This window comes from Exophiala dermatitidis, assembly GCF_000230625.1.
Source record: "Exophiala dermatitidis NIH/UT8656 unplaced genomic scaffold supercont1.6, whole genome shotgun sequence".
NCBI lineage: Eukaryota > Fungi > Ascomycota > Eurotiomycetes > Chaetothyriales > Herpotrichiellaceae > Exophiala > Exophiala dermatitidis.
The window spans coordinates 449,866-476,867 of NW_008751651.1; the positions used below are offsets into that span (position 1 = coordinate 449,866).

Consider the following 27,002-nt stretch of genomic DNA (forward strand, 5'->3'; position numbering starts at 1 on the left):
ATACTTATATAAAATCTTATCGTTATTTAACTTAATCTATATTTTATAATTAACTTTAGGATTTAGAGCCTAATTATTCGGTCGTTTTAAAGGATTTAGATAATAGTACTCGTTATAGAAGTATTTATATCTATAGATATACTTAGGTTTCTTCTATTACTTCTTTTCTTCTTTTAATATACTAAACGCTAAATATAATACTACTTTTACTATTATTTTCTTTAAGTTACGGTATATATCTCTAATTATATTAACGAGATTATATAATAATATATATTCTATTTCTCTTCGATTATAGAACTTAGTAAGTTCTAGATCTACTATACTCGGATATAGAGGTTATATAGTAGAGAGGAAGTCGATTTATACTACGTCTTTTATAGCTTCTATTATATATAGAGCCTTATACTACTTATATAGAGACTTCTATTAATAGAACTATATCTCTAAATCTTTACTTCGTAGTACTTATTTTAAAGTATACTACTTACTTACGAGGCTTTATCTCTTTATCGCGTCTAAGGGTTCTAGATAGTCTCTTAGTATCTTTAGTCGATAATAGAGTATAGACTTATCTTCGTAATATAGGCGATTAGATAGAGATATCGTTCTATTAAATTAATTATTAAGGCGTTAGATTAGAGTAGTTTATTATCGATATAGCTCTAATTAATATTAGTAGTCTCTATCTTTTCTATCTAGCGCCTATTTCTCCTTCTATATAACAGTATTCGATTCGATATAGGGAGGTAGTTTAGGTAACCCTAGTAATAGAATCGGTTCGGGTTAGGAAAGGTCGATATACTACTATAATCCGTTAGCCTATACTTTACTTTTAAAGGCTCTATACTAGTTATTCTAGTTATTAGAAGTACTTAGAATAGAAGTAGTCCTAACGAAGATAGTAGAAGAGCGAGTCGACTTCTCGTAGAATACTACTATTATTTCGGTTACGGTAGAGGATAATTCTATTAATACTATTAATTAGTTCTCGTATTAGAGTATAAGTATTACGAATAAATATATTCGGTTATTAGTCGTTCGTAGGGTAGTTAATCGTAAATCGGGCTTATAACTATTAATAGATACGCTAAAATTATTATATTTACTCTCGCTCTATCTACTTAATAGTATATAGAGTAGTTCTATATATACTATAGAAATCGGAGAGAATACTATATCTTATACGGTCTATAGATTATTCTAGAGAGTGGTAAACCTCGTCGTCGACATCGTTATCGAGCGTTATTTAGGGTCGATAGCGAGGTTTAGGAAGTGCAGCTGACGTAAGTGTTCCTTGGCAGTGGGGCATCGGAGCCGACTGTGTACAACAAATAATAATCTATAGTAGGCGCTACTCCGAGTCTAGCATTGGTGGCTAAAGTTCAATAGTTGATCTGTCTGACGTTCTGACGTCCTGATTGAGCGCAAAAGATGATCTCGATTCCTGTCAGACAAACACACCCTGTAAAAGTACACATGTTACCACATTGAAGGGTCCGTTCTGCCTGGCAAGGCTACAACTACACTCAAGCTGTACGCCACTAAGCCATATTTAACGATGTCATCCTGTGCGGCATAGCCGTGTGCCTCCAGCTGAATCATGGCGTGGCTTGCATTTGGTAGTGATATGTGTCGCTCTTGATACAATCGTCTGAGGACCGACCGCTCTCATACATTCTCGCCATGGCAGTAGGTGATGGTGATTGGAGACTATGAAGAGGAAGCGTCCCAGCCTCGCAGACACCCATGGCTTGTCTTGGGCAGCAGTGCTCTTCTGTGTCTGCCGGGCGTTCGAGACTGTAAGCACGAGGATCAAAACTAAATGGACAACCAAGTGATGCTTTGGGTCGTGTGGTCTGCATACTGCATGGTCACACAAGAGCCACTCAAGGCGGCCTCGTTGGCGCGATCACATTGGCCGAACCACTTCAATCGCAGCCGTTGACAGCCCGGGGGCGCTTTCGAGCCGTCAGTTTGAAAAGGTGCGGTTCGACCATAAAACCGGAGTAGGGGTGGATTGCAAGGGCTAGCAGCCTCTGTGCCGCATGACTGCCCCTTGCCACCGCCGCCATATCACTCTCAACAATCAATGGGATTCACCGACCGTCGCTATTCGGTTGTCACTGGGTGATGCGCATGCTGGCGCCTGCATAGCCACCGAATGACTGATAATCCGATAATAAAAGGACCATGCAGCCGTGGACCTCACGAATAAAGGACTATACATCCCGAAAGGATAACAACAATATCTCAAAGATATCCGCACCTACACAAAGCACTCAATCGCTCGTCTGCGCCAGTCAGCTCTTAAGCGTTATTGTCCATACCTGTCCAGTGCAGTACAGGCGCTCCCCACAAGCTGTTGGCTGATCCAAGGAAGGCCAGTGATATGGTAAGATCCCATAGCTTCCAATCTCTTGGTTGGTGTTTTCGGTGTTTGACATTGCCCAGCCGTCCACGAAGCCTTCCAGTCGGTCGGGCACATGCAAGGTGTGCCGTCATAGTAACGAGGTGCACAGGAAGTGGACTTGCAAAGCTCACCGATGCCGAAAACAGTGGAAGGTGTGCTTTGGAGCTCGTAACAAACCCAGTCTCTGCGCGGGATGCCAGGATCATCCAGGAGGCGGTCCAGAGAAAACAGGGCCAGGAGAGGACTGGCTGGAGAATGCTGCACTCCATGGTAAATGGCCGCACACTGTCCGGGTGATATGTTCCTGGCAACAGGGAAGGGAAAAGAGCTCATTTCCGATTCACACTATGTCAATTACTGTCGGACGCCATTTTTGCTGTGGGAATTGTAACGGAGTGTGAAATCGATGCAGAGGAGAGTGATGCTGCCTCACTAGGCCCATCAAACCAGTCATCAACCATGCCTTCGAGCCACTCATGTTTCCATAACTCCGAGTCTTCTGGCTTGACTCCGTCAATCAAGGTGTAAGCGAAGATATTGCAGGTTGCGTATTCAGATAAATATTCGTCGCAAGAAATGGGCTCGTGAGTCTGCCGAGCGACAAATCCGCAAGCGCGCCGCCAAAGATTCATCCTCGAAGAAAGGCTAGATAGCAAAAGTATCACATGGCAAGCAGAGGTTGACGGCGAAATGTTGGCTTTTCGTGACAGCCCATAATCCTTTGCGGTCCGCTCGTGGCAGCCTTGCCAAATCCAATACTTGTAAGCAAATGTATGTCCACAAAAGGCATGTTTCTGAACCTCGATAGAAGTGCTTCTGATACGGCTCGTCCCAATGGGTGGCCAGGGTACTTGTGGGAGATGATTGTACTGGGACGATTGTCTGTTGCTGATGTAGAGCAAACGTATTTCATCTTCACGACGAACGTACTTCTGACCCTTCTCGGCTTTGACGGGGGCTTTTCTGTGGTACCGAGGGTCCATAAATGACTGTGGCGACTTCGCCCATTCCACCGTCTCTAGAAGGATAGGTGCACCATAACCACCGAGATCTTTCGAAAATGTTGACAACAGGCCTGTTATTGCCGAGCCCAGCCAGAGGGGGGCAACATTCGGCCGACGCATAGCCATCATGTGAACGATAATATGGCTGCTCTTTTCACGTAGTAGATCCGGCACCATATGTTCCAAAACAGGGCAAAGCCACTGGCCGACGACGTTACAGGCTATCCCAGGCTGCCAAAGAGAGCTTCCCATGCAGGAGAACACGGCGCTATCGAAACAGCTGAAGGCCATGAAGTGAGGAAGATCGACGGTAGAGGGTAGAAGTCTGGTCAATGTGGAGCGTGGCCTTTCCTTCCTGGAAAGAGCCGCCCGGAGCCGGGGCAGTACCACAGGAGCCTGGCATCTTTGCCTTGGGGGCAGCGTTAAAGCCCCAGAAAATCCTGCCAGGAGTTGATCGACGGCATCGTGCAGTTTGGCGAAATCGATGAGGTATTGTAAGGCTTGCCCGGAAGACGGGGGGTTGGCTGTAGCGAAGGATGAATTGTCGGTAGACGGCGAATGGTAAATCTTGATCTGCCCGTCGTTGTTGAATTTCAGGTGGCACGCCCATGGTGCATGGAAATCATGTCCCGAGCGATGAAGGACAGCCTTCCAACCGCATCCACCGGCAAGGATGGCCGCCCACCACCGGCATGCTCCTCGGTCGGCTTTCCCAACCGATATGGCGGCTCCATCGCCCTCGAAGAACGGCTGTTCGCCCGTGATCAACGGAGCCTGGGCTTCGGTGTAGGTGATTCTGTCATCCCCAGACTTCCTGCGGAGTTCGACCAAACGCGCGGAAAGAACATAAGACCAGCCAAGGACGAACGCGCAAAGATAGTTGCCTGTTTTTCCCTGGGCACGAAAGCCTTGGAATCCAGTCCATTGTAAGGTGGCTTCGGTGGAAAGAGTGCAGAACTGGGGCTCAGACGTCCCTATCTGTACTTCAACAGCACGAGAACTTTTCGTCTCGTTCGAAAGGTCGCATTTTGTGGATCCGAGACCCCAGACAGAATAGCCTACAAGATCGAGTGACTCTTTGTTGCTGTCGACTATCTCCTCGACATCCACATCGGCGGCCGGTATAGCAGGAGTCTTGTGTAGGAGGCTGTGGATGTTGGCGCAGGAAGAGGGAAGGCTGTTGGCAGCGCGTGCACAGGCAAGAAGCGCGCCCCAGTGACGCTGTGATTTCTTCAAGACTGCTGAAGCCTCTTTAGCAGAGGGACGAAGTGGATCGTCGCCGGATGGCTCATGAGTCGAGGACATCGTGGATCGAGGACGACGATGATGAGACGCGCGGTACTAGTATCTCTGGTGGACGCGTCGACCGGCAAGTAGGAAGGCAAAGGTGTCTTTCAGTGGGGAAGAGCCTCTTTGCTGACAGACACTAGCACAGAGCTACGAGGACAGTAGTGTTGCTAATTGCTCGTGCATTGCCTGTTGTCGTGCGCTATCCGGGTTAGCACCGCAGTTAGTTCAAGCGCCGTCAACACTGGCACCGCACGTGCTTACAGCTACCTTGGCCTGCTGAGTCAGCGAGTTCGAGCACCTCCAACTCGAATTCGAACCTCGCATCCGTACCTACAGTTGCCATAGGTACTCCCAAGCAGCGGTTAAGGTATGTATACCTAGACATGTATGTTGATCAAGCAACTACTGCGTGACCACGAGTTTCTTGGTATTGTGTCACACGGTGAGGGTCTTTCAAAGTATGCTTCCATCCAGTAATAAAGGGACTTCCAAGACTTCGACGATTTTCATGACTACCTTGCCGTATACAGAGTCATGGCCAGCTTTCCTGCTACTTAATAGGTGAGGCCCGGCTCACACCACCAGCGGCCTCAACCCCTGCCGGCGGGCTCACAAAACCCTAAGCCTGGGTACTCGAGGTCATACTGCCCGCAGAAAGCGCACATGTGTCCAAGGGGCTTCGTCCTGCAGTCTTCGTTGTTGATACACAATAGAACGCGGCATGGAGGATCCTCTGGCCCGTCGGTCGATTCCTCGCCGGGCGGGGTGGAAATGCTGCCGGATTCGGAGGGGAAGATATTCTGACGACGTCTTAGACGGTGATCGACATCGACAACCTCCCCTTCGTCTGTTGACCCGAATCCGTTGCGGACGACCTGACGACGCCTCAAATGTTGGTCGGCATTGACAACTTCCTCTCCGTCTGTCGAATCTTCGCTGGACGAGACGGGACTGGTGCCGAATTCGGAGTCGAGGATATTCTGACGAGGCCTCAAAATCTGGTCGATATCGACAACGTCCCTACCGTCCACGATGTTCTGCGGGCTTCGTCTCAGGAACTGGCCGCCACGATTGTTGTGTGCATCATAAGCTCGCTTAATCTGGTCGGGATCCAGTTGACGCCAGTCAATGACTGTGCCATCGCCGTCGTACGATCGAAGAACGCCATCGTCTCCCAGTTGAAAGATCCCTTTTGGATCCGAGACCATGGATCCTGCGATGGTATTGATGCTGCCTGCCTCGTATCGTAAGGTTGAATTCGAGGCTCCGACGACCTGAGGGGCTGCATCGGCCTTTTATGTGGCATTCTTCGTTAGCTAGATTGTTGCATTGTGCCCACCGATTCCTGGGGTGTGAACGCATATATACATACCAAATAGAGCTGTATAGCCAATAACAGAACCAACTTGATAGTGGACTGTAGCTGCATTGTGGGCTCACTATAGACTGAATGTGTTGTAGTGCTGCGTTCAAAATGAATGTTTCAGACGGTAAGAAGAGAATCATCCAGAAACGTAGAATATCGTTCTCTCACTCCGACTTTATAGACGACGGTCCTCCGGTATGCGCATGGAATAACTTCACTTCGTTCCTATTCACGTCCATAAACTGAACTGTTGCCGACGTAACTGGGGTGCGGCGTGAGGGTCCTGCCGGCAGAAGAGAAGCGAGCTGATCGTAACCGGTTGTTGGACATGAATGGTCATCCTTGGAGGCTGAGCTGAGCATCTCCCCAGCGGTTTTCGAGGATGAAGACGTCCAAACAGTGACTATGCATATGGAGCGTCCACCAAAAAAAGGCTCCTGCTCATGACCTGTACCGTGGACCGTGTAATAGTCCGTGTCTGAAATGAAGCGGGAGCTTATCACCATAACTCACCGGATGCGACAGGAGAACAGTGAAGATTTGCATTTTGGCAAATTCCGGTCCCAGAAAGGAAGGGGAGAGCCACTGCATTGACACAAGCGAGTTGACTGTGGACAAGGGGCAGTCTGAAGACAGAACGTGACGGCAGAATAGGGTTTAAAAGAAGGCACCGTGCCATCAGCCCTACAAACCGAAGGATCATTCCCCCTTAGGAACAGCAGACTTCTGTTTGCATATGGATCAGGTCAATTTCAGCCCAAGTGCCATGGTGAGCATCGTTCATAGTCAATTTGCATCAGAACGCTCGATTCGTTTGAGGAAACACCTCCATGGCCTCTGTGACTTTCCTGATCATCTCGAGCTGTCTGCTTGTAATGTCTGGACAGTATTTATAGCCCATATTGGGAAATGAAGAGATGGTTGGACAAGGGCCTCGGTTTAGAATATGACGATTGAGTTGTAATGAACTCCTTGAATGAGTATGCCCAGGAAGTGGGTGGAGTCCAATGACACGGAACATCAATCCGAGGGAGGACTGATCCTGCGTGGTGCTCTTCAATTTTGGTTGCAGTAATCATGGTGATATGCGGATCTCCTGACACTGGCTCCATCCACCGGGTAGTTTCATGAACCCTGGCCAAAGCCGCCTGATTACCATGCCGAGTTCAGGACAGACCCAGATGGACGAAAGAACTGAAGAGCATGCACCAACTCGTAGAAGCACGAAGCAGACCTACCTACCAAGGTATAAAGTGGCCGAACTGCTGCCCTCCGCGGGTGTCCGGTGAAGATATGAAGGAAGGGGATTTCGACTCCGAGTCGACCGCAACAAAATAGGGCAAACCTCCGCTATCGCGTGTTAGTCATCATTGGCGAGCAGAAGACGCTTCTCTCGTTAGAAATGCGGGAAGTCAGGCAAATCAAGGTGAACAACGCCGCCCGAGGGAGGGACGGATTATTCTACAGTTCGTAGATGGTTTTTGGCCTTGGTGCCGACTTGTCCATATGCATCGGCCAGCAAGTCGCTTGCACAATGTTGTACAGTAGGTAGTATGCTGCGACTTCGTCTAATATTCACCTGAGTGCCTACCCTCATTCTCATAGTATGAGGTTAGCTTCACAGCCGGGCATATGCCGGAAGGTGGCAGCAGCGAATAAAGGCACATGCTCTCTGTGAACAGTGCTGGGGTGTCTCAGACCAATGGCTTGGAGCTGTTCTTTCAGGTACCTACACCTGATACACAGTCGTAAACAAGTTCTAGTCCCGACCTTTGGCGGGCCCCTCTTGAACATGGCCTTCTTTAACTCCGCAATATCAGACAGGTGGTGTCAAGTAGTGCGCAATCAGCTAGCTGGTTATTATCGTTCGTCCTAATTACTTGTAGTCTGTGTCAGACATCCAGATTCACATGCCGATTTACTATGGCGATGCAGATAATGCGGAGATAGGGCAGGTTTCACTTGGGTGTGATGGTAGCGGAGTGACTCACCCAGAGCGGTGGTAAGGTAAGCGTGTATCAGGAGACCGATTTAGCAGATGTTTGCCTCCACGGCTGACCGACGGCGCCAGGTTGTTGGTACTGTGAGTATCGATTCATCATAAGAGGAAGTTTCTCCTAGGTGTTGTTTCGTTCTGCCCCTGCATCCTTGGAAACACACTGTCTCGCAGTACGCCAAATCCAATCACTACCTTTCACCCAAACCCAAATCCTCAACTTGTGCTCTTGCGACAGCCACCAAACTGCAGAAAATCAGCCCCTTGCTCGACCACGATGTCTGTTTCGGCGTGCTGTCTCCAGGGATTCAAATGGGAAGGGACCCCTGACGGCAAGGAAACCAAGATCGCTGGTCTCAATGCCTACGTGACAGGCTCTAATCCCGACGCGGGCGTCCTAGTCATCGCCGACCTCTTCGGTTGGAAGTTCCGCAATGCACGGCTCCTGGCGGACCACTATGCCCGCGAGGCCAATGCGACCGTATACGTACCTGACTTCTTCGGGGGAGAAGAGCTACCATTCGAACCCTTAGCTGAAAAACGGTTCCATGAGATCCCTGACCTGGAGGGCTTCCCCAAGCGCAATGGCCGCGAGGTGCGTGAGCCCGAGATCTTCGCGGTGGCCAAAGAGCTGCGCAGCCAGTTCAAGAACTTGGTCGCCGTAGGATTCTGCTACGGCGGCTGGGCCGTCTTCCGTCTAGGTGCTCGCAAACACCAGCCGCCCTTAGTAGACGCTGTCGCCGCCGGCCACCCGAGTCTCCTAACAAAGCAGGATATCGATGAGATCAGCGTGCCTGCCCAGATCCTCGCTCCGGTTCTGGACCCGGCCTATACCCCGGAATTGAAACAGCACACATTCGAAACGTTGCAGAAGTTGAAGGTGCCATTTGACTTTCAATTCTTCCCTGGGGTCGAGCATGCGTTTTTGATCCGAGGAGACTCGAAGAAGCCAGGAGAGAGGAAGTCAATGGATAGGGGAAAGAATGCTGTAGTTGGATGGTTAAGCCAGCACTTCCAGGCTGAATAGATGAGACAAGCAGAAAACAAATGCAGTCTCATCTGCGGTTTTGGGAAGAAACCTCTTGATCACCTGCCACTTTCTGACTTCATTGAATGGTACATGAGGGCAGCATTTGTCTCGAGGCAGAGATCATGTTGCCCATCTTATCAGGAAGCCGTCATTCGGCAGGACGTTTGAACCGAGCAGTCCCGAGTAGGACGAACATGCTTGTTCGAGAAGCTAGAATGCCATGTCGGAACGTGCCTACTGATAGATTTAGATATCTCGGTTTCGACCCGTTTCATCTGCCGAATACCTGTAGTCCGAAGCTGATCATGGTAAGAAAGCACCTACTGTAAGGCATAGGAGGCTGTCAGGAATAGTACCCCATTGTGAGGATCCTGACGCATGCTAGGAAGAGGTAACTTGAAGAAAGCGATACGTGCTGCACTTTTCCCACGGTCGGCTCCATACCAACCAGATTAGGTTTGGTGCTTGCTGAGAATAACATAGCATACAAACCCACACCACCAAATTTTGGTGCAAAATGCTTCCGGAACTCGAGCGAGTTTCAGTGAGGCCTGTTGGTCTAGTCGTATGATTGTCGCTTCGGGTACACCCACCTCAGGTTGAAAAAGCCGTGAAATGTGACAGGTCCCGGGTTCAAATCCCGGACAGGCCCCGAATTGTTTTTGTCGTTGGCACCCACCGCAGTCGGTGTTGTAGGATTTCTTTTTTGCTGCATTGGCAAAAAGTCGATCGATGATGAGTGAAAACAACCTGAGCAAGGTGGCTAAATAATTATTTCAGGCAGATGATTTCGTGTGCGACACGGCCTCGGAAAATAGTACCTACAACGCAACGTTAAGTTGCCTGTAATAAGGCAGTGAGCAATATATCCCCGACCTACTAGTACATTTGTTAGTCAACTTCAACGGGACGCCTGCGCTCCATGGGTTGCGACATGCTGTGTCCAGCCTACTGTTATTACGATGCGTTTCATTCTTCCTTTCCTTTAGCCTGATATCAAGCCCATGATCATGCGGACTGCCTGGCATCAAGGTGATGTGGCTTTACACGGGCTCGTCCAAACGCGCTGACAGAACCTCTTCCGCATCTCCGACCACGAGTCGCCGCCATCGAACGTCGTCATCTACTACCAGTTCTACAACCACTACGCGGCCAACATCGCCAGGCTCGACACTCGCCGAAGTGCTACGCAGAAACCCGTTCCGGGCGGGCTCCAAGGAGACAGTTTCACAGATACCAGAAGAACAAGATGCATCAGTCTTGCTCAACAAGGATTTATTGGTCCTCGCCGAATTCTTCCCGGATGTGAAGGTCGAAGTCCTCCGCGAACTGCTACTCCGGTTCGACGGAGACAGCAGACTGCCAATATGTACGGAACAACTCTACAAGTACAAGTCAGAATGGGCCAAAGGGCGGCTGAACGTGCCGCCGAGAGGCCAGGACGAACCGATTCCTGCCCATGAACTGTTTCGCACCAAACAATATGTGGACGCAGTGAAATGGGCTGTTTCGCGGGAGTTTGCGGGCTTGAGCAGGAGTGCGGTCGAGGCAGTACTGGCGGAAGTGAATTTCTCGTACACCGATGCACGACCGATCTTGCAGGGTCTGGCGAGTAAATCATGGAAAGTGACGTTTACGAGTATATTCAGGAGGAAAGGCGGACAGGATTCGGTGCCCCCTTCACTACTGGATAGGACAAGAGCCGACCCGCAGCATCCAAAGTTGCTCGCATCGGGGAGCGAAGAACTTGATAAAGAACTGGCGGCGTTGTTTAAGCAACACGTTGTTCAGGGAAGGCCCAAAGGCCATGAGACGGACGACTTGGAACTGGCGCAGGCACTCAACCAGCGCGAAGCCGAAGAAGCAGGGGCCCTTTTCGAGTGTCAGGTCTGCTACAACGAGGTCGCGTTCGAAGATGCCGCTATGTGCACACAGTCCGAACACACCATTTGTCTAGAATGCGTGCGGCGAACGGTCCATGAAGCCATCTTCGGGCAAGGCTGGGCGAAGTCGGTTGACGTCGAACACGGCACTCTGAAATGTTTGGCTGCGGCGTCTGCTACAGATACCTGTGACGGACGCATCGCGCAGGACCTCGTGCGCAGGGCAGTCTTGCGCGAAAGATCCGGGTCTGAGACGTGGACACGCTTCGAGGACAGACTGGCCGAACACAACCTCCAACAATCGGGACTACCCCTGCTCCGGTGTCCGTTCTGCTCGTACGCCGAGGTCGAGCAAATCTACGACCGCGACACGGCGGCTTCGGCGCGCACATTGACCTGGCGCCTGCGCCGACCGAGCAACGTTGATACATTCACTTTCATTCTTTTACTCGAGCTCCTGCCAGCTTTGCTTTTATTATTGATCCCGCCCATCATCCTATTCCCCAATTACTTCGCCACCCTATTCTACACTGCGTTGGCACACCTGGCTCTTTCGAAACGCACGACCCGCTTCGTCTGCAAACGACCAAGATGTGGGCGCAAATCATGTCTCAAGTGCTTCAAGGCATGGCACGACCCCCACGTCTGTCACGAGCCTCTCATCGTGTCGTTGCGCACGACCGTCGAAGCCGCACGCACCGCGGCCGTCAAACGAACCTGTCCGCGCTGCGGAACCAGCTTCGTCAAATCCTCGGGTTGCAACAAACTTACCTGCGTCTGCGGGTATAGCATGTGCTACCTGTGCCGAAAGAACATTGGCAAAGCTGGCGGCGGTGGCGCGGGTGGAGCCGCTGGCGGAGGTTTCGAAGGTGAAGGATACCGCCATTTCTGCGAACATTTCCGTCCGCTGCCGGGCATGAAATGTACCGAGTGCGACAAATGCGACTTGTACCAGGCCGAGGATGAAGACTTGCAAGTCCTGCGTGCTGGTGAGGAGGCCGAACGCCTGTGGCGCGAGCGCGAAGGCATGGTTGGCGTTAAAGGTCTGGAAGACGCCGTGGGGAATCTTGCTGGCGAAGAGAATTCGCTTTGGAAGCGCGTCCGTGACGGTAGATGGACTGTCCAGGGCGTCGTCGATGCCGTGGTTGAGCGCTGTGTCGTAGTTACTATTGATTAGCACAAAAAGATTCACAACGCTGCAAGTGATGGCAGTTAAGGACAAGAAACCAGGGCGCAAAGCAGACACGCAAGCAAGCAAGCAAGCAAAGCTCGTCAACAAACACGAGCAGTCACTGCAACGAGCTGTGGAAATTTTATTCCCGGTGGAGTTTGAAAGCAAAGCGTTGTTGGACTCGGATTGGATTACTAGTACATGGATGCGGATAGATATACCCCCTTTTTCAGCGAGGCGATGCGTGGCATGGCATTGATACTTTAAATTGAACCGGTCTTCACTTTCACCAAAGTCGCTTGCGTATGCATACCACCATGTCCTAGTACTGTATTCCGTCCCATCCCTATTCTTTCCGCCATGGCTGTCGTCCACGTTATGAATGAAAATTGGAATACTTGCGAAAGCGGTCGCAAGATTGCATAGCCTTGGTCGTAACAGACAAGAATATATTAGGGCTTGATATGACCCTCAAGAGCAGACGACTAGCATCTCCGTCTCTTGAATTGGGGTGGCACGTAGGATGTACGTACGAAGGGAATATCATCGATATAGGCCTTCTATACAGAGGTCCTGGGGCTCCGTAGCACCTAGGTGGTTTGCATCACTTTGAGATGTGTTGAAGCGAAGAAGTTGGATCTTCAATCTTCCATGTCAAGACCAACCCCTGAAGAGGTAGTATTGCTCAATTGCGATCGCAAAGCTGAATGCGTGGCAGAAAGTCACCGACATACAGGACCAGATTTGATAAGGACGGTGGAAGGGACAGAAAAACTTGCTTTCGACAAGTCAGTGTCGGTAACGGAGCACACATCTGTAAAATTGTACAAGGAACATTGAGCAGTCCTCGAAAAAATGGATCTCTACACGGTCGCGTCCTCCACCGATTTCGACCATAGTCACACGTTCTAGATTTGTACTCAGCCCCAGTCACTAATAAGGACGTGAGGTGTCCAGGTGAGCTGGCCGTGCGGTAGACAGCAAAAGGAAACATACGGTAGTGCGACATCTTTCCACGTATTGAGGAGCATGTACGCGATCCAGGCGGCTTGAGCAGTGCGCGAAAGAGCACGGAAAAAGGTCGTTCATTCACTCTCGCGTCAGCCCTATAATTCGGGCGTCGTCGGCCATTTCTCGTGTCTTGCTTCTTCCATCCAGCTCATTCGGTCTCCTCATCGCTATTTGCTTTTCGCCAGAAGGATGGTCCAAGAACCTTCCATCGTTTCAGCATCTCGACCGAAACACTCCACACATTTGGCTCGTGTTGCTGCAGGACTTGCAGCGTCTTGGGCCGTATGGCAAGGGCATCATGGCTCGTCACGCAAAGGCAAGTAGCCTGGAAGCGCAATCCACGATCATCAAGTGGCGTATTCTCGTAAAGTAGCCGTAATGGTTCGTCGAACCCATCGTAGTCGCAGGCAGTTTCAGCATCTTTCATGAACCGCGCTGAAGCCTCTGTCTTCAAGCCTGGTATACCAAGCATATCCGCACAGGCGTACAGCAGGGCGTTGATTTTGGGGGGATGCCGCAAGCCTAGATTATCGATCATTTTGATCCTGTCGAAGATAAAGTCTTTGTAGCGGTCATAGTCCTCAGATCCAGACATCTTCATATAGAATTCGGGAAGGGAGACTTCATCGTAGTCCCCAGTGTACATGAAGAGAATGGCTCTCGCTATGATAGCGGGATGCAGCTCTGGGAATTTGATCCGGCCACTGGATGCCTCCTGCATATCCCTTGTTGGTCTTTGTACCCGATGGTGACGCTGTGAGCTTTACCTCGAACTGCCCGCTGCAGGCGGCGTCTAACATCGGAGACTGCGAGCAGACCACGGTGCGGTGGACATTGAACGCGAATCCTTGACAATCGATGATGAGGTCTGAAAACTTGCCGCTTGTGAGAAGGTCACGATAGACAGTGGACGGAATGTTGGCCATTTTGATTCATGCAGGGCCTGATCGCGGCCATACGATTGTAGATGACGCGGAGATGCTGCTAAGTTTCCAGAAGTCAAAGAAGACAACACGCTCAAGGTACAACACGTAGGTGAATGAAGAACCGGCAGTATCCCCAGCCTTGGCGACCATCAAGACATAGAAGTTAATGAAGGCACATCCGTAGGCTTCCCGTTGTCATCAGCATCCGAAGGCGGTGTGAGCATGGCGGCCTCCGGTGACGCAGTAGAAGCCTCGACAGAAGGCTCCGCCGTCGTGACAGGAGCCGGCAACTTGTTCACAAATCCGGGGTCCGGAGAAGGCCATGCATAGTCCACCCACTGCGGTCCGATGACTTCTCGGATACCCTTCGCAAGGACACGAATGGTCTGACGGCGCAGTAGAGACCATTCATGGTCGGTGATGGCGTCCGACGGAGTAATGGTGCCCGGCTCAGCGTCGAGGTCATCAGCCAAACCGTCAAGCACGCTCCTCCACACTCGCAATGTCTCGTCTAGTTCTTCCATATTACTCACGCCCATCACGGATACCCCGAGCCTCTCTCGAGGAAGATTGAGGGCACGACCGTAAGTGGCATCATCATCACCCAGCGGACTGCCCAATGCCCCTACCTTGGAACCCTCCCGCAGCCAATTCTCAAGAGCAAAGCGCACCGCCACTACTTCCAGTTTCTCGCCCTGGCTGTCCGCCCATTTGCCGGCGTCAATGCAGGCTTGTCGCAGAGCATCGGGCGCGGGATGCCAATTGCCCATGGCACCAACTGGAGTTCCATTCCTCCTTAACAAGCCCATTCCCAAAGGACTGGCATTAGTCACAATATCCACACCAGCAGATACGAGACGCTGAAGACCATCCGAGAGCAGCCTGGTATTCTGAAGTGTGAAGTTGGCATACGACTGGACGACATCAATGGGTTCCCCGGTCTCCTGAAGGATCATTTCGGCCAATTCGCACAGAACATGGACGGGGTAACCGGAGATGCCAACATATCTGAGCGTCCCTTCTCCGTCTCGAATGCGGCGCAGCTCACGAACGGCGGTTAAAACCTCCTGCGGCGAAACGAACTCGCAGTCATGGCAGTAGACAACATCGAGATAGTCGGTTTTCAGACGCTTGCAGCTCCGCCGGACACTCTCTCTAACCCATGCAGGAGAATAGTCGAAGCTGTCGGAGGCGACTCGACCAACTTTGGTGAGAAGGAAATACTGGTCTCGTGGATAATGACTTCTCACTATCTCCGAGTCCAATGCTGATCCGAGAATCTCTTCGGCGGGCCCATAATAAGGCGATGTGTCAAAGGCACGAACGCCCTGCGAAAGTGCCTTCTGAACAAGAGATGTGGTGCTCAGGGCATAAGGATCGACGTTATACTTGAGATGAGGGTCAGCGGGGGCTCTTTCTCTGTTGGATGGTCACTAATACCTGGTAATTGAAAGTGGCGGTACCAAAAATCAGGGGAGGGAGTGAGTCAGACAGCGGCGCTGTCGGTCTGGGCATTGTCACGGTCGGCCCCAGCAAGAACAACCTGTGTCGTCTGAGGGCAAGGAGAGGCAAGAATGAACAAACAAGTGAAAAGGACAGACGGGGAGGATTGAGGATGTTTTATTTATTCCACTGTTTCTAGGAGCGGTCAACGCCAGTAAATATGCTGTGCTATGCATCTGCCATTGTTCCCTGTGGCGCGGTCTTTTTTTCTCCAGCGAACTCGGATCTGACTAGACTCTGGCCATCCGAATCGCTGGGCGGAATTGCGAGATTCTGGTGGGGCGTGGTACCTGCGCTGAAGCCAACGGACGAGCGTCTTACGGATGCTAGAGGCGCAAGCTAGGGACAAGAAGGAGACCGATTGCCGCGCCTAGAAGCGTCTCTTTTGGGGAGCTGATGCGAGCATGGATGAGAGCGTCCATCTGGCTCGTCGATCGAACGGGTCGCTGCTGAATCAGAGAACGAACCGAAGAACGAGTCGAGATAGAGCTGCGGTCCGTTTGCCATGTGAGGCCTGCCGTTGCACAAAAAGATACTAGCGACGCGATAACGCAGCCTTGACCGCGATGGCGAGGCAGAATCAAGCACAACGCCACTGAGATCCATGATACGTCCAGATGGCCCCAAGGACCCTGCTTCTCCCACTGCATCGTCACGTAATCAACCTGACGCTACTAGGTATTTCATGCACTCGAGATACATTACAGTACTTCCAATCGCCCAATGTTAATTCTCCTATACATCTTTCGACCTAATCCAGAGTTATGCGTGTGGCAATCGTACTACGGAACAAGTGAAACAGCCACTGCCACAACAAACATCTTCTGGCCTCGTCCTTTGACGCATCAAAGTATGGTCGTTGTAGGCAAGCAAGAGAGCAATTCTTCGCTATAGAGTTGCCAGGTCTGCGACGCCCATCTCATGGCTGGACTGGCAGGTAGGATGCGTTCCAATTAAGCCCAGGGACATTCCCTTGGTCCGTCACTGCCCAGAGACATTTTCTCTTTTCCGTGGCTCTTGATTCTGAGTGGAGAGGCTTATATCGATGTCTCTCCATACTGTATCGGCTTCTCTTGCGTCCATTTGCTTTTCAAGGACAACCAAACATCTATCCATGCAGATTGTCCGCTGTCCTCTGCTAATCTCTCCGTCCAATTCCGAGTTTGCTTAGGCTCAACGCATCCGCTAGTATTCCAAGCCATCGGCTCGCCCAGAAATTCCGACACATCGCTCCAGCTTTTATTGTACAGTCCGCAATGCGATAGTTACACCCCAACGCCGTCCGCTATGCATGAAATATCGACAATCGGAATGGAGAAGGGTTCGAGGGTTGTAGGAGATCCGTCCATGCCCGTGGGCCATCAGCCGGGTCACCGTCCTTTGGCAGACGGGTTAGCACAGAAGATCAATCTCTGTACATCTTGGGCTTCCAACCTTCTTTGATTTCCTTTTCTAGAGCTGCTTTTCGCTCGGCAGCCCTGGCTTCCATTTCTATCCGTTCCCGCGCGCGAAGAATCTTGCTCTGAAGGTAAAATGATCCGCCGCCACCCTTTTTGGGTTCGTTGAGGTCGTAAAGCTTCTTAAATCGTTCCATAACTTGTTCCATATTGGCGACGCCACCTTGCGGAGGCTTGACGTTGAGGATTTTGCAGGCTTCGTCCAGGGTCATGCCGGAAGCAGCGGCGGTATTGACGGCGCCGGGGTCGCTCTTTGCAGCCGCCTTTGCATATTGAGAGGATGCTTGAGCTTGTTTATATGCTTCTGCGAAAGCTTTGCCGAATACACGACCGCCCGTGAGGACGATCTGGGTTATAATTCGATGCGCCTGCGAGAGTTAGCGACATTGAAACATCGGGATGACTGGCACAAAATGGCAATGCAGTAACTCACCATTTACTCCTGTGAACACCGCGATGCCAGTAAGAGCGACTATGGGCGACAAATAACTGTGCGACACGTTGCCGTTGATAGATGGCGGGAAAGAAATCTTTTGGATAGCAAGATGCTCTCTGCTGCACGATGCAGTTCCACCAAATTTCCCCGAATAATAATTGATTGCTTTGGAGAACAGCCTAGAATCACGTGAGGCAGTGTTCCTTTGCCATCTCGGTTGCTGACGTCGATTGACTGGGCGAGTGGCCGGACTCAACCGTCTGCCTGGGAGTCGGAGCGTGCACATGCCTCGTCGGCTCATCGTCCATCCACCGCTTCAAGAAGGCCAGATGGGTTGTTACTCGACTGTGGACAATGTCTACACCAAGACTTGTAGGATTTTGTCCCGTTGTCCTGCCAAACTCCAGCACTACTAGGCATCGGCGGTTTGCCTAGACGGTGTGACGCGCCACTTGCCTTTCGGCCCTCTACAACATTGTAGATGAGCCCTTATCCTTTGCATGGCAGCATTTGGTGCATACCACACCCTTCATTAAGCCCAGGTGATGAAACTGACTATCACTTTGCTCTAGAAACACCTTGGATCTCATCAATGTCCAGACCAGTCCCTTCTGCGTCGTCGACTGATCCCTCCAGCTCCCAGCAGGCCTGGGACCCAAATCCTCCTACCTATGCAGCGTTCTCACCCTCCTCCACGTCCGGTTATTCCGCGACATCGAAGCAACGGTCGACAATCATAGTACACAAGAAATCTCCTCTGTTGGTCGCAACGCCGCCGCAGATCACACGAGCGTTGGCCCATTCACATCCCTTCTTGCTGCCATTGAACAAACTTGCTGGACTATTGTCATGGAGCACTCCAGATCCCTGGGAATCATACCTGCTGGTAGCCGCATTCTGGGCGGTCACTCTCTACGGCAGGGAAATCATTCTCTTCGCAAGTCCTATCATTGTGGTAGTCGGTCTCATCTTGGCCATGTACTGGAGACGGTACTCGCCTCTATCATCCACCAGCAGAACTGGAGACAGGCAAACACACAAGAGGCAAAGTTCCGAGGCCTTGTCTCAGCATAAGACTCTGGATGACATTGTTGATACCCTACAAGAATTCACCACGCGCTGCAATATCTTGCTAGAGCCGTTCCTCAACCTGACGGATTTTCTCTCAACACAGACGACCCCTACCTCTGCCACTACTCGACCAGCCCTGACCACCCTTTTCATTCGTGTACTGCTTATAACACCCTTGTGGATCATCTTGACGCTTCCTCCCTTTTACGTCCTGACAGTCCGCCGCATCATACTCACTTTTGGTACGATAATCCTGACGTGGCACTCCAAGCCCGCGCGAGTATCGCGTGTGATCCTTTGGCGCTCTGTTTTCCTGCGCAAAACAGCAGCATTTATCACAGGTCTGGATTTTGAAGGCTCGTCTGCTCTACAAACCAAGCCATCAGGTCGAAGCGCTCGATCAAAGTCACAAGCGGGACTCGCCTCCGAGGTCGCTACCAAGAGGAAACCAGACTCTTCAGGAGTTCGATTCACCTTTATACTATATGAGAACCAACGACGTTGGATTGGTCTTGGCTGGACCACATCTCTTTTCTCTTACGAGCGGGCGCCGTGGACCGATGAGCATTTGAACCCCGCACCGTCTAAAGACGAGTTTGAGTTGCCAGAAGTGGAAGGAGGCCACTCTCGATGGAGGTGGGTGGAAGGTTCCGAATGGCGAATAGAGCACGGAAGTGCAAGTCAACACAAGCGGACCGCGAGTCAGAACAAGACAGGATCGGCCAACAATTCTGGTAAAGACGCGGCGGATGACGGCGGCGGGTGGATATACTACGACAACAAATGGGAAGACGGGAGGGCCGAGGACGGATGGGGCAGATATACCAGGCGACGGAAATGGTGTAGGGATGCCGAACTGGTGGAAATCACATCCAGCACAGAGAATAGTCGCAGTGGGACACCGGTGCACCCATCGTCGGATCCAGAGGAGGAGAAAGTAAGGAAGGCGAAGGAGTTTGCCCAAGGGCTAGGTGGTTTGAAGAACACGAGTCGTGCGCCGACAACCGATGCACCTACAGGTACTGCAGATCCAACAACTGGTATTGCACCAGAGGAAGAAAAGACCAAGGACAGCGATGCAACGAGCCTTGCTAAATCGACAGCTACGAAGAAGAGCGCCGGATGGTTCTCCAGTTCTTCGAGGCGAGAGCGCAGCGACAGTAAGAGCAGCAGCGGCAAGAACACAGGACGATTCAGCGCTCGAAGTGATCGGAGCCGTGACGGACCGGAAGACGATGTGGTTGACCATTGGCATGACACTGCGACTCATGGCCATCGGCCGTTTAGCGTGCAGGAAGATGTGGCCATGAGTCTGGGATAGTCACGGGGGGATAGACTCGGAGTTCTCGTCAGTTGACTTGGATGGGCATTTCACTTGCCATGCTACATGTCGAGATACTGTTATTACCACAGTGAACTCTGTTGTGAGCAGTTCGACAGCAAACCTGAGGTCCAGTGGTCATGATAGTGCGCTAGATCACCACGTCACTTGTGCCAGGATCAGGCTCTTGTTGTCCTTTGCACCAGGACCGCAGCAGCCAACTGTAGATCAACGTTATGGATTGATATGTCGACGACGGTTTGAACGGACCACTGCAGTTTCACACCTTGCTCACGCCTTGTCAGCGGACTCGGATCGTTTAAGATGTGATGATCCAGACTGCCGCTAGCCACCCATCTGGGCAGGGAGGATCCCGGACGCTGATCCCATCTGCAGCCACTCGCTTTACGACTCTTCGTAAGCCACTGTGGCCGTGACCCACGAATTCCAGGTTCTTCCTTGCGACTCAGTGAGGCCCGATGCCAGTCCCAGTCTTCCCCGGCCATCTCTTGGTCCTTCAAGCTCTTGACTCCATCCAACATCTGCCGCAGTATGATGAAGCTGAGGGGTCAGCATCAGCGGCACGGCATGTAATGCGGTGTTTTGGTGTTGACGTCAAGCCACAGCGCGGGCGGCGTGAATGATGATGATTCCATGGTTTTGCATCCCCGCTGCAGTGTACTGCACCTGTGGAACTAGCTATAGAGTATTGTAGGGTACAAATAGACTTGAGTCTCTAAATACTGGCCGCAAGAGGACCTTGACATTCTTTCTATTGACTGACTGACAAGACCAACCGACTTGGTGTGACGATCCAACACAACTGTGATCTACCCGAACAAGGCACATACTACTCTAACGGGAACTAGTCGAAATCAATCATCATGGCTGAGGAACAACAGAAAAAACAAGGTGGTGAGTCTGTCGAACCGTTCCCGGGAGACTGCAGTGCTGCATGTTTTTGGATCAACAATTCTACGCTCCCTTCCCTTCGCAACAACAGCATGCGAGACCAGAATGCCCAGTTTCTGCTTGCTTGACAAACCCACCTTCCCACCCGGGCCTCGGGACCATAATATGCTGAGAGCGACGTTGATGATCATCGTCGCCGACACGATTTATTGACCGACTGACTGACCCTCTACACAGGTCCCGGCGGCATCCTCACCGGACTGACCGACACCGTCGGCAACACTGTCGGAGGCTTGACTGTGTGTTTCTCCCCCTCTCTCTCTCGCTTCCCTCCCCTTCTTCTCCCTTTTCTCCCTCTTGAGACCCAATGCTGATGCGATCCGCGCAGGAAACCGTCGGCAACACCGTCTCGGGCGTGGGCTCAGGCGTAGGCAAGACCGTCGGCGGTGCCACTGAAGGTGTAAGCACCCTGACCCATTCGTATTCTCACACAACCCAACCTGTGCTATTCTGCACTTGGAACTCCAGCAAACTGATAATCGATTCTGAACAACAGCTCGGAAACACGACCAAGGCCGTGGGCGACACTGCCAAAAGCGGGACTGATTCCATCGGCTCGATCGGGGGCAAGAAACAGGACGGAGATAATCCTCTGGGCTTGTGATTGTGAGGCATGGTGTTCAACTTGATGTTCGATGTCAAAATCACCTGAAACGGCGGGGATGATGTGATACTAGTACTTGGTTGCATTGCCAATGCTTGGTCTGCTCTTTAGGTCGGGCACCATCTCCTGTTGTATTTTCTTTGTAATCATGCTCAAAACGCTATCTTCACATGGAGTGTTTGATCTACTAGTTGCGATCTTTCCAAGTACAATCCAAAGAAGCTGATCGTATCATGTTTGAGTTATCAACTTCGTCGACTACCTCAGTACATGTAAATAGACCGAGATGCCAACCCACCCTACCACTGCGTTCCTGAACCCCATTGCGCCGGAGAATCCAAAACGCCCCAGACAGGATACCATATGTCCTTAGTAGTTGAAATGAAAACAAACCGCAATCCAATGCTCCGAATCCTCTGAACCCCCAGATCCCACTCGTTAGCCCGCTGCATTTCGCTTATATGCACTCATGTACCCATTGTTTCGTAACTCATCCGTATGTATCTCTCATGTTCACAATTCCTCCGGCTCCGCCTGGAAGTCCACATCCTCAGAGCTGTCCAGACAGATCAGCCCAAAGAAAGCACGGTGCTTGCACTTCCTGTGTCTTCTACCGCCACCGTCGACCTGGGTGCTGCTTGGCAAGGCACTAGTGGTGCTAAGGCTGGGTGACCGTGTGATTGGAGATTCAGTTTGCGAATGCCAGCGGTGATCATCACGGCAGCCGAAAAACAATCCAGGAGTTTCACACGTATGCGGCTCCGCGGTCTTTCTCGCACTGGTTTGCGAGGATGTCGGAGACGGATATGCAGTCCCAGTAGTAGTAGGATCACGACAGCCAAACCAGCCTGGATGCTCACACGCCGAGGACGACGGTGTGACGGTAGCGGGGGAGGATGAGGAGGTACTCGTGGGTGCCTCCGTGGTGGTAGTGACGGTGACGTTAACCGACTCCTTGCATCCAAACCAGCCTGGAGTGATACAGCTGGTGGTGGTGTAGGTGGTCGTAACCACAGGGGAAGTGGTTGTGCCTGTGGTTGAAGTCTCGTCCAAACATCCCCACCAGCCCGGCGTCTTGCAAGTCGTTGTCCGTGTGCGCGTGGACGAGGTGCTAGTGCTGGTAATTGCGGTAGTCGTCGTGTCTGATCCGTTGCTCTCAAAGAATTTCCAGTTGTAGCAATCGACACATTCATCATCAGGGGCACACTCGGGCACGGTTGGATATACTTTGAGCACGTTTTCAATGACACTGCGAATCTTGTGGTTGCCAATTCCTACACGCCAGCCGTAATCTGCCACCGTATCATAGACGCATTGCTTTCCCGTGTGGCATTGAGATTCCATGGCGTAGCCTCCTAGCGTGCAGGTAGCCGTGGGTCCGTTGCAAGTACCCATGAACACAGGATCGGCCGTGTTTCCGAAGTGATAAGCTCCAGTATATTTGGTACGCGGCCGATGAGGATCTGAGGAAGGAGGCGCAGGCAGACCAAGACGTTTGGCTGCGAGGTCCTCGCCAGGTGCTTCGAATGTCACAGTCGGGAGTCCAAAAGTGAGGCCGAGCAGACTGGTCACCGCCCCGCCGAGGGAATGGCCAACGAGCCAGACATTCGAGTCGGGGTATAGTTCAGTGACATTGGTGTAGAGATCAATGGCGGCTCGGTAGTATCGATTTTCCTGCCGCAACGCCTTGACGAGGCACGTTTGGTTGCACGTGTAGGTGCTGCTGTAACAGTCACAAACTTGCCGCCAGAAATACTGGCCTCCCTGCGCACAACAGCAGCTGAAAAAGAGGTTATCGTTGAGCTTGTCACTTGTGGTTGTTCCATCTCCGTCGAACACGGCAGGAGACGTTCCCTTCAAACTGATTACCACAGTTTCATTGCCTTCATCAGCGAAAATGTGACCTCTCAGGCCATCCCCGTCCCAGCCAAATCCCTTTGACCGATTATATCCTTGCGACACGTCTTGCCAGTCTCCCTCGCCGGGGACAGGAGCATACGCATCGGCTGCCATGATGGCAAGGTTGAGGACGGTGTCTTTGTCCGAGATGTTGGGACCCTTGACTTCGTCCATTGTCCATTCCGATGCGCCCAGCACTGCTGGCGTTCCCGAAAGTCGAGCATGCCTTAGGTGTTCTTCGATGCGATTTGGCTGCCTATCAACCAATCTTTCAATCTGCTCTGGCTGCGAACGAGCCTGGAAGTGAGGCGGGGCCTCGATGGATGCAAGCGATTCATCGTCGGTCGTCACCAAGACGGGAGCCTGTGGTCGAAAATCATAGCGTTTATGTAATTCGGGGTCTCGATACGTTCCTCGGTGAAAGATGTGTCTCAGAGTAAAGTCGTGACTGTTTTGTCGGGGTACGGGTAGAGGATTCCAAGGATCGATGGCGGCGGGGGCGCTGCCGGCAGCACTGGGATTTCCAAGGGCGAGGAAGGATAGCAGGAGGCCGGCGGTGACTCTCCCACTCGAGGCACAGAATCTATCTCGCGGTTTTCGGACCTTCATATTGGTAGCTATTGTCATTGAATGGGTCAACGAACATGCAAGAAGGGAATGCAATGTCGTTAGGAGGGAGACCGATAAAGAGGTGTGAGGATCGGAATGACGGTGATGCCTGGGGCAGTGGAGGTGGCAACCACCCGTCATCCAGGTGCAGTCCAACGACGACGTGGTCTCCACCAACAAATCCCATCACATGCCCTGCGTACACAATCACTTCGTCTAGCAACCATCCATTGTTCAGCAGACGCGTCGGTCAGGTACCATAGTCACTCGTTTAGGGGGTGGTACACATGTCTCGGTGATACACGACTGCCTGCAAAGGCTGCAGTGATGATAGTCATACCATGTTGGACGCACGGATCTGGCTGCTCCTCCGCTTCCGTTTCGAATGCTCACTCCTGTCTCTCCATTATAGCACACCCACAGCCACTCTTGACTGATTGTCAGTAATAACATACATACACAATGTCGAGGACTGTCTCCGCCGGGTCCATCAAAGCGAGACCACCAGCTATATCCACACGATCCTTCATACGTTACGAACCAGACAATGCATCACCCTCGTTAGGACGAAGCAGAGCCAGCACGATCCAATCCATTCCCTCTCTGAAATCTCCCACAAAATCAAAAAATGAGAAAGAAGACGTATTTGACACACCGCCCGGCGAAGAGAATGAAGTGCTTTCTCCGGATCTGGGTCGGTCACCATCCCTACCAGACCGGCTCGACGAGCTTCCCGTCGAATTGGCAAGCCTGTCGGACAGATTCGTCGAGTCCCTAGGTGCCAAAGTATATAATGAACCACCTTCCATTGACCAGCTTTCGGAGCTGTTTCAAGAGTTCTATGCTAAGGCCTCCGGGGCCATCTCAATTCACATCTCGACTCTCGGATCCCGGCTGAATCGGGATCCTTCGCCAGCGCCCTCAAAGGCCTCGTCTAGGTCCAAGACCTTGAAAAGCACATCCTCCAGCGATTCACTAGCACCTCCGAACAACCCTGGAGGCTTTCAGCAAATGTTGACGGCCTCGGAAGTGACCGAGAGACGAAAACAGAGGAGGATGCTCGAACATAAGAGGATTCTGTTGGAGGAAGCCGTCGAGAAACGTGTCTGCGAGAGGATATACGACAAGATATGGAGACACAAAAGCACCTTGGATGAGGTGCGAGATGAGAAATTGAGGTCAAAGACGGGCGCTTTATCGCTAGTCGGAATTGGCTTGAAAGATCTAGGAATTGAATGGAGTTCCGATATCGAAAAGACCCCTGAAGATGTGCAGGCCTCACTCCTACCCGCAAGTGAAGGCCTCGCGAAGATGAACGAAGAACACTATCCGCTGGGGAAATTGCAGCATCTGACTGCTGCCCACAAGGCCATTGTCGACACTCTCTCTTCGATTCATCCATCCTCGTCCTCCGCGGACGAGATTCTACCTACGTTGATTTATACTCTGATCACGACTCCTTTCGAGGGAATCAACATCATAAGTAACCTATTCTTTATCCAGCGCTTCCGAGCGGCGGCCAAGATCGACGGCGAAGCAGCATACTGTTTGACAAACTTGGAGGCGGCTGTTAGCTTTTTGGAAAATGTCGACCTGGCAAGCCTCAGGGCAGATGAATCTCCAGAGGGGCCGAAAAAGGCTGCAACCCAGCCTACAGAGGAAAGCGGAAGAACACTCGAGGCCTTCCCTACGCTTCCAGGTCCTACCCCGGCCCCTTCGACACCACCAACAGCTACCTCAATATCCAATGTTCCGGGGACAACCGTGGAAGTTAGCCCGGCAACATCAATACTGAAACCCTTACCAGAGAAGGCCTCATATGTGCCTGCAACCCGCCATCAACGAACCTTTTCTGATTTGTTGCAGCCCATAAGTAACGCTAACGAAGCCATGCGCTCCACGGCGGAAGAAGGATTCAAGAACATCTCGAGCACCCTGGACAACAGTTTTAAGTTCCTGATGGGCAAGTTGAAGGAGCGGGGTACTGAGGGCCCCAACGCTGAAGTGATAGTCCCGAAAACATTGGACGAAGCTAGACAGTTGGTTAGTCGACCACTCACGCCCGAAGAAGACGACCACGCCTTTAGCGAGTCGAGCTCAATCCAGGATGGCCATCATACCCCAATTCCATCCAATTTGACCAAGACCGAGGACAAGATCCTGAGTCTGCTCGGCGGCCGCAAAGCAGCCGTGCGTGAGCGAAGTGTAGACAGTGTCAAAAGCAGTGGAAGTGGAAGCGTGCGAAAGGTGACCTTTACCTCAGGAAATGCGGCTTCTCCGCTGAACGATGGGTCTACGACGACCGGCACAGCTAAGTCAGCCCCTTCAGCAACTCAGCCGACAAGCAGTAATCCTCTTGAGTCTGTTAAGAATTTCGGCAACAGCATCAACCCGATAAGTCATTTAGGCTCTGCACTCGGCGGTGCATTTGGGCGCTTTGGGAGCCGGGTGACCGCGTCCGCATCCCCTCCCGCGACGACGCCAACGCCAGAGGCTTCAACAAACCTAACAAGCCAGGATCAGGAGCTGGTGGAAACTGGAAAAAGCAGCGAGTCGGGCACAGACGAGGCCCAAGCTGTCCCGTTACGCACCCCTGATGCTTCCGAACTACCCAGTATTAAAGCCACACCGCCTATATCACGCTTCATGCAACTTACAGATGCAAAAGAGCTGAAGATTGGTGAGTTGGACGAGCTGCTCGCGGACTATCAGCGTCTGGCTAGAGTGCTGGGCAGGCTTGTCCACCGTGCTCAAGAGGATGCAAAGCCAGAGAACGGTGAGGCTGAGGCCTCCACAACAACAAGTGAAGATGGTAGAGTGTGAGCCGAAGACACTGCTGGAAATTCTCTGGAAAACATGATAGATTCTACGGCTCAGGCGACTTGGCCTTTGATGGGAAACCGCCGTCCTCTATCATGAACGCCTTTTCGCCCGAGCGCCCTAGTATATGCATGCCCCATACCTGCAGGCACCGAAGCACTTGCAACCGGGTTCAACTGGTGCTCGCCGGTACGGTGCGGAACATGCAGAAGAAGCCTCA

The 27,002-nt window shown here is 51.7% G+C and overlaps 11 protein-coding genes across 11 annotated transcripts; 5 read left to right on the plus strand and 6 right to left on the minus strand.

The window, feature by feature from the left end:
• Positions 1-1,330: 1,330 nt before the first annotated feature.
• On the minus strand, positions 1,331-4,770 carry HMPREF1120_06995 (uncharacterized protein). The gene has a single exon (XM_009161208.1). It carries the CDS (start codon positions 4,720-4,722, stop codon positions 2,764-2,766), a length of 1,959 nt encoding a protein of 652 aa, XP_009159456.1. The 5' UTR covers positions 4,723-4,770; the 3' UTR covers positions 1,331-2,763.
• Positions 4,771-5,063: 293 nt separating this feature from the next.
• On the minus strand, positions 5,064-7,421 carry HMPREF1120_06996 (uncharacterized protein). Its single transcript, XM_009161209.1, has 2 exons — positions 6,080-7,421; positions 5,064-5,999 (listed from the first exon to the last, which is right to left on the minus strand). Exons 1-2 carry the CDS (start codon positions 6,134-6,136, stop codon positions 5,298-5,300), a joined length of 759 nt encoding a protein of 252 aa, XP_009159457.1. The 5' UTR covers positions 6,137-7,421; the 3' UTR covers positions 5,064-5,297.
• Positions 7,422-8,346: 925 nt separating this feature from the next.
• Positions 8,347-9,096, plus strand: HMPREF1120_06997 (esterase/lipase; the record flags this gene model as incomplete). The annotated part of the gene is made up of 1 exon (XM_009161210.1): positions 8,347-9,096. The coding sequence occupies one exon, from the start codon at positions 8,347-8,349 to the stop codon at positions 9,094-9,096; it is 750 nt and encodes a 249-aa protein (XP_009159458.1).
• Positions 9,097-10,134: 1,038 nt separating this feature from the next.
• On the plus strand, positions 10,135-12,159 carry HMPREF1120_06998 (uncharacterized protein; the record flags this gene model as incomplete). The annotated part of the gene is made up of 1 exon (XM_009161211.1): positions 10,135-12,159. The coding sequence occupies one exon, from the start codon at positions 10,135-10,137 to the stop codon at positions 12,157-12,159; it is 2,025 nt and encodes a 674-aa protein (XP_009159459.1).
• A 1,153-nt stretch (positions 12,160-13,312) lies between these two features.
• On the minus strand, positions 13,313-14,090 carry HMPREF1120_06999 (uncharacterized protein; the record flags this gene model as incomplete). Its single annotated transcript, XM_009161212.1, has 2 exons — positions 13,313-13,879; positions 13,932-14,090. 2 exons carry the CDS (start codon positions 14,088-14,090, stop codon positions 13,313-13,315), a joined length of 726 nt encoding a protein of 241 aa, XP_009159460.1.
• Positions 14,091-14,239: 149 nt separating this feature from the next.
• HMPREF1120_07000 (L-galactose dehydrogenase) lies at positions 14,240-15,605 on the minus strand (the record flags this gene model as incomplete). The annotated part of the gene is made up of 2 exons (XM_009161213.1): positions 14,240-15,478; positions 15,531-15,605. The coding sequence occupies 2 exons, from the start codon at positions 15,603-15,605 to the stop codon at positions 14,240-14,242; spliced, it is 1,314 nt and encodes a 437-aa protein (XP_009159461.1).
• A 598-nt stretch (positions 15,606-16,203) lies between these two features.
• On the minus strand, positions 16,204-17,726 carry HMPREF1120_07001 (uncharacterized protein). The gene is made up of 3 exons (XM_009161214.1): positions 17,484-17,726; positions 17,028-17,418; positions 16,204-16,971 (listed from the first exon to the last, which is right to left on the minus strand). The coding sequence occupies exons 1-3, from the start codon at positions 17,484-17,486 to the stop codon at positions 16,964-16,966; spliced, it is 402 nt and encodes a 133-aa protein (XP_009159462.1). The 5' UTR covers positions 17,487-17,726; the 3' UTR covers positions 16,204-16,963.
• Positions 17,727-18,078: 352 nt separating this feature from the next.
• On the plus strand, positions 18,079-19,878 carry HMPREF1120_07002 (uncharacterized protein; the record flags this gene model as incomplete). Its single annotated transcript, XM_009161215.1, has 1 exon — positions 18,079-19,878. The coding sequence occupies one exon, from the start codon at positions 18,079-18,081 to the stop codon at positions 19,876-19,878; it is 1,800 nt and encodes a 599-aa protein (XP_009159463.1).
• Positions 19,825-24,059, minus strand: HMPREF1120_07003 (triacylglycerol lipase). Its single transcript, XM_009161216.1, has one exon. It carries the CDS (start codon positions 23,978-23,980, stop codon positions 21,968-21,970), a length of 2,013 nt encoding a protein of 670 aa, XP_009159464.1. The 5' UTR covers positions 23,981-24,059; the 3' UTR covers positions 19,825-21,967.
• HMPREF1120_07004 (uncharacterized protein) lies at positions 20,763-21,454 on the plus strand (the record flags this gene model as incomplete). The annotated part of the gene is made up of 4 exons (XM_009161217.1): positions 20,763-20,793; positions 21,028-21,089; positions 21,179-21,250; positions 21,347-21,454. 4 exons carry the CDS (start codon positions 20,763-20,765, stop codon positions 21,452-21,454), a joined length of 273 nt encoding a protein of 90 aa, XP_009159465.1.
• A 365-nt stretch (positions 24,060-24,424) lies between the features above and the next one.
• Positions 24,425-26,785, plus strand: HMPREF1120_07005 (uncharacterized protein; the record flags this gene model as incomplete). Its single annotated transcript, XM_009161218.1, has 1 exon — positions 24,425-26,785. The coding sequence occupies one exon, from the start codon at positions 24,425-24,427 to the stop codon at positions 26,783-26,785; it is 2,361 nt and encodes a 786-aa protein (XP_009159466.1).
• Positions 26,786-27,002: the final 217 nt, after the last annotated feature.

Excerpts from the sequence above, each read along its gene's own strand:
- HMPREF1120_06995 (XM_009161208.1), bottom strand. The coding sequence starts at position 4,722 with ATGTCCTCGACTCATGAGCCATCCGGCGACGATCCACTTCGTCCCTCT.
- HMPREF1120_06996 (XM_009161209.1), bottom strand. The coding sequence starts at position 6,136 with ATGCAGCTACAGTCCACTATCAAGTTGGTTCTGTTATTGGCTATACAG. Across the intron at positions 6,000-6,079 it reads TGGCTATACAGCTCTATTTG|GCCGATGCAGCCCCTCAGGT; the intron begins GTATGTATATAT and ends GCCACATAAAAG.
- HMPREF1120_07003 (XM_009161216.1), bottom strand. The coding sequence starts at position 23,980 with ATGACAATAGCTACCAATATGAAGGTCCGAAAACCGCGAGATAGATTC.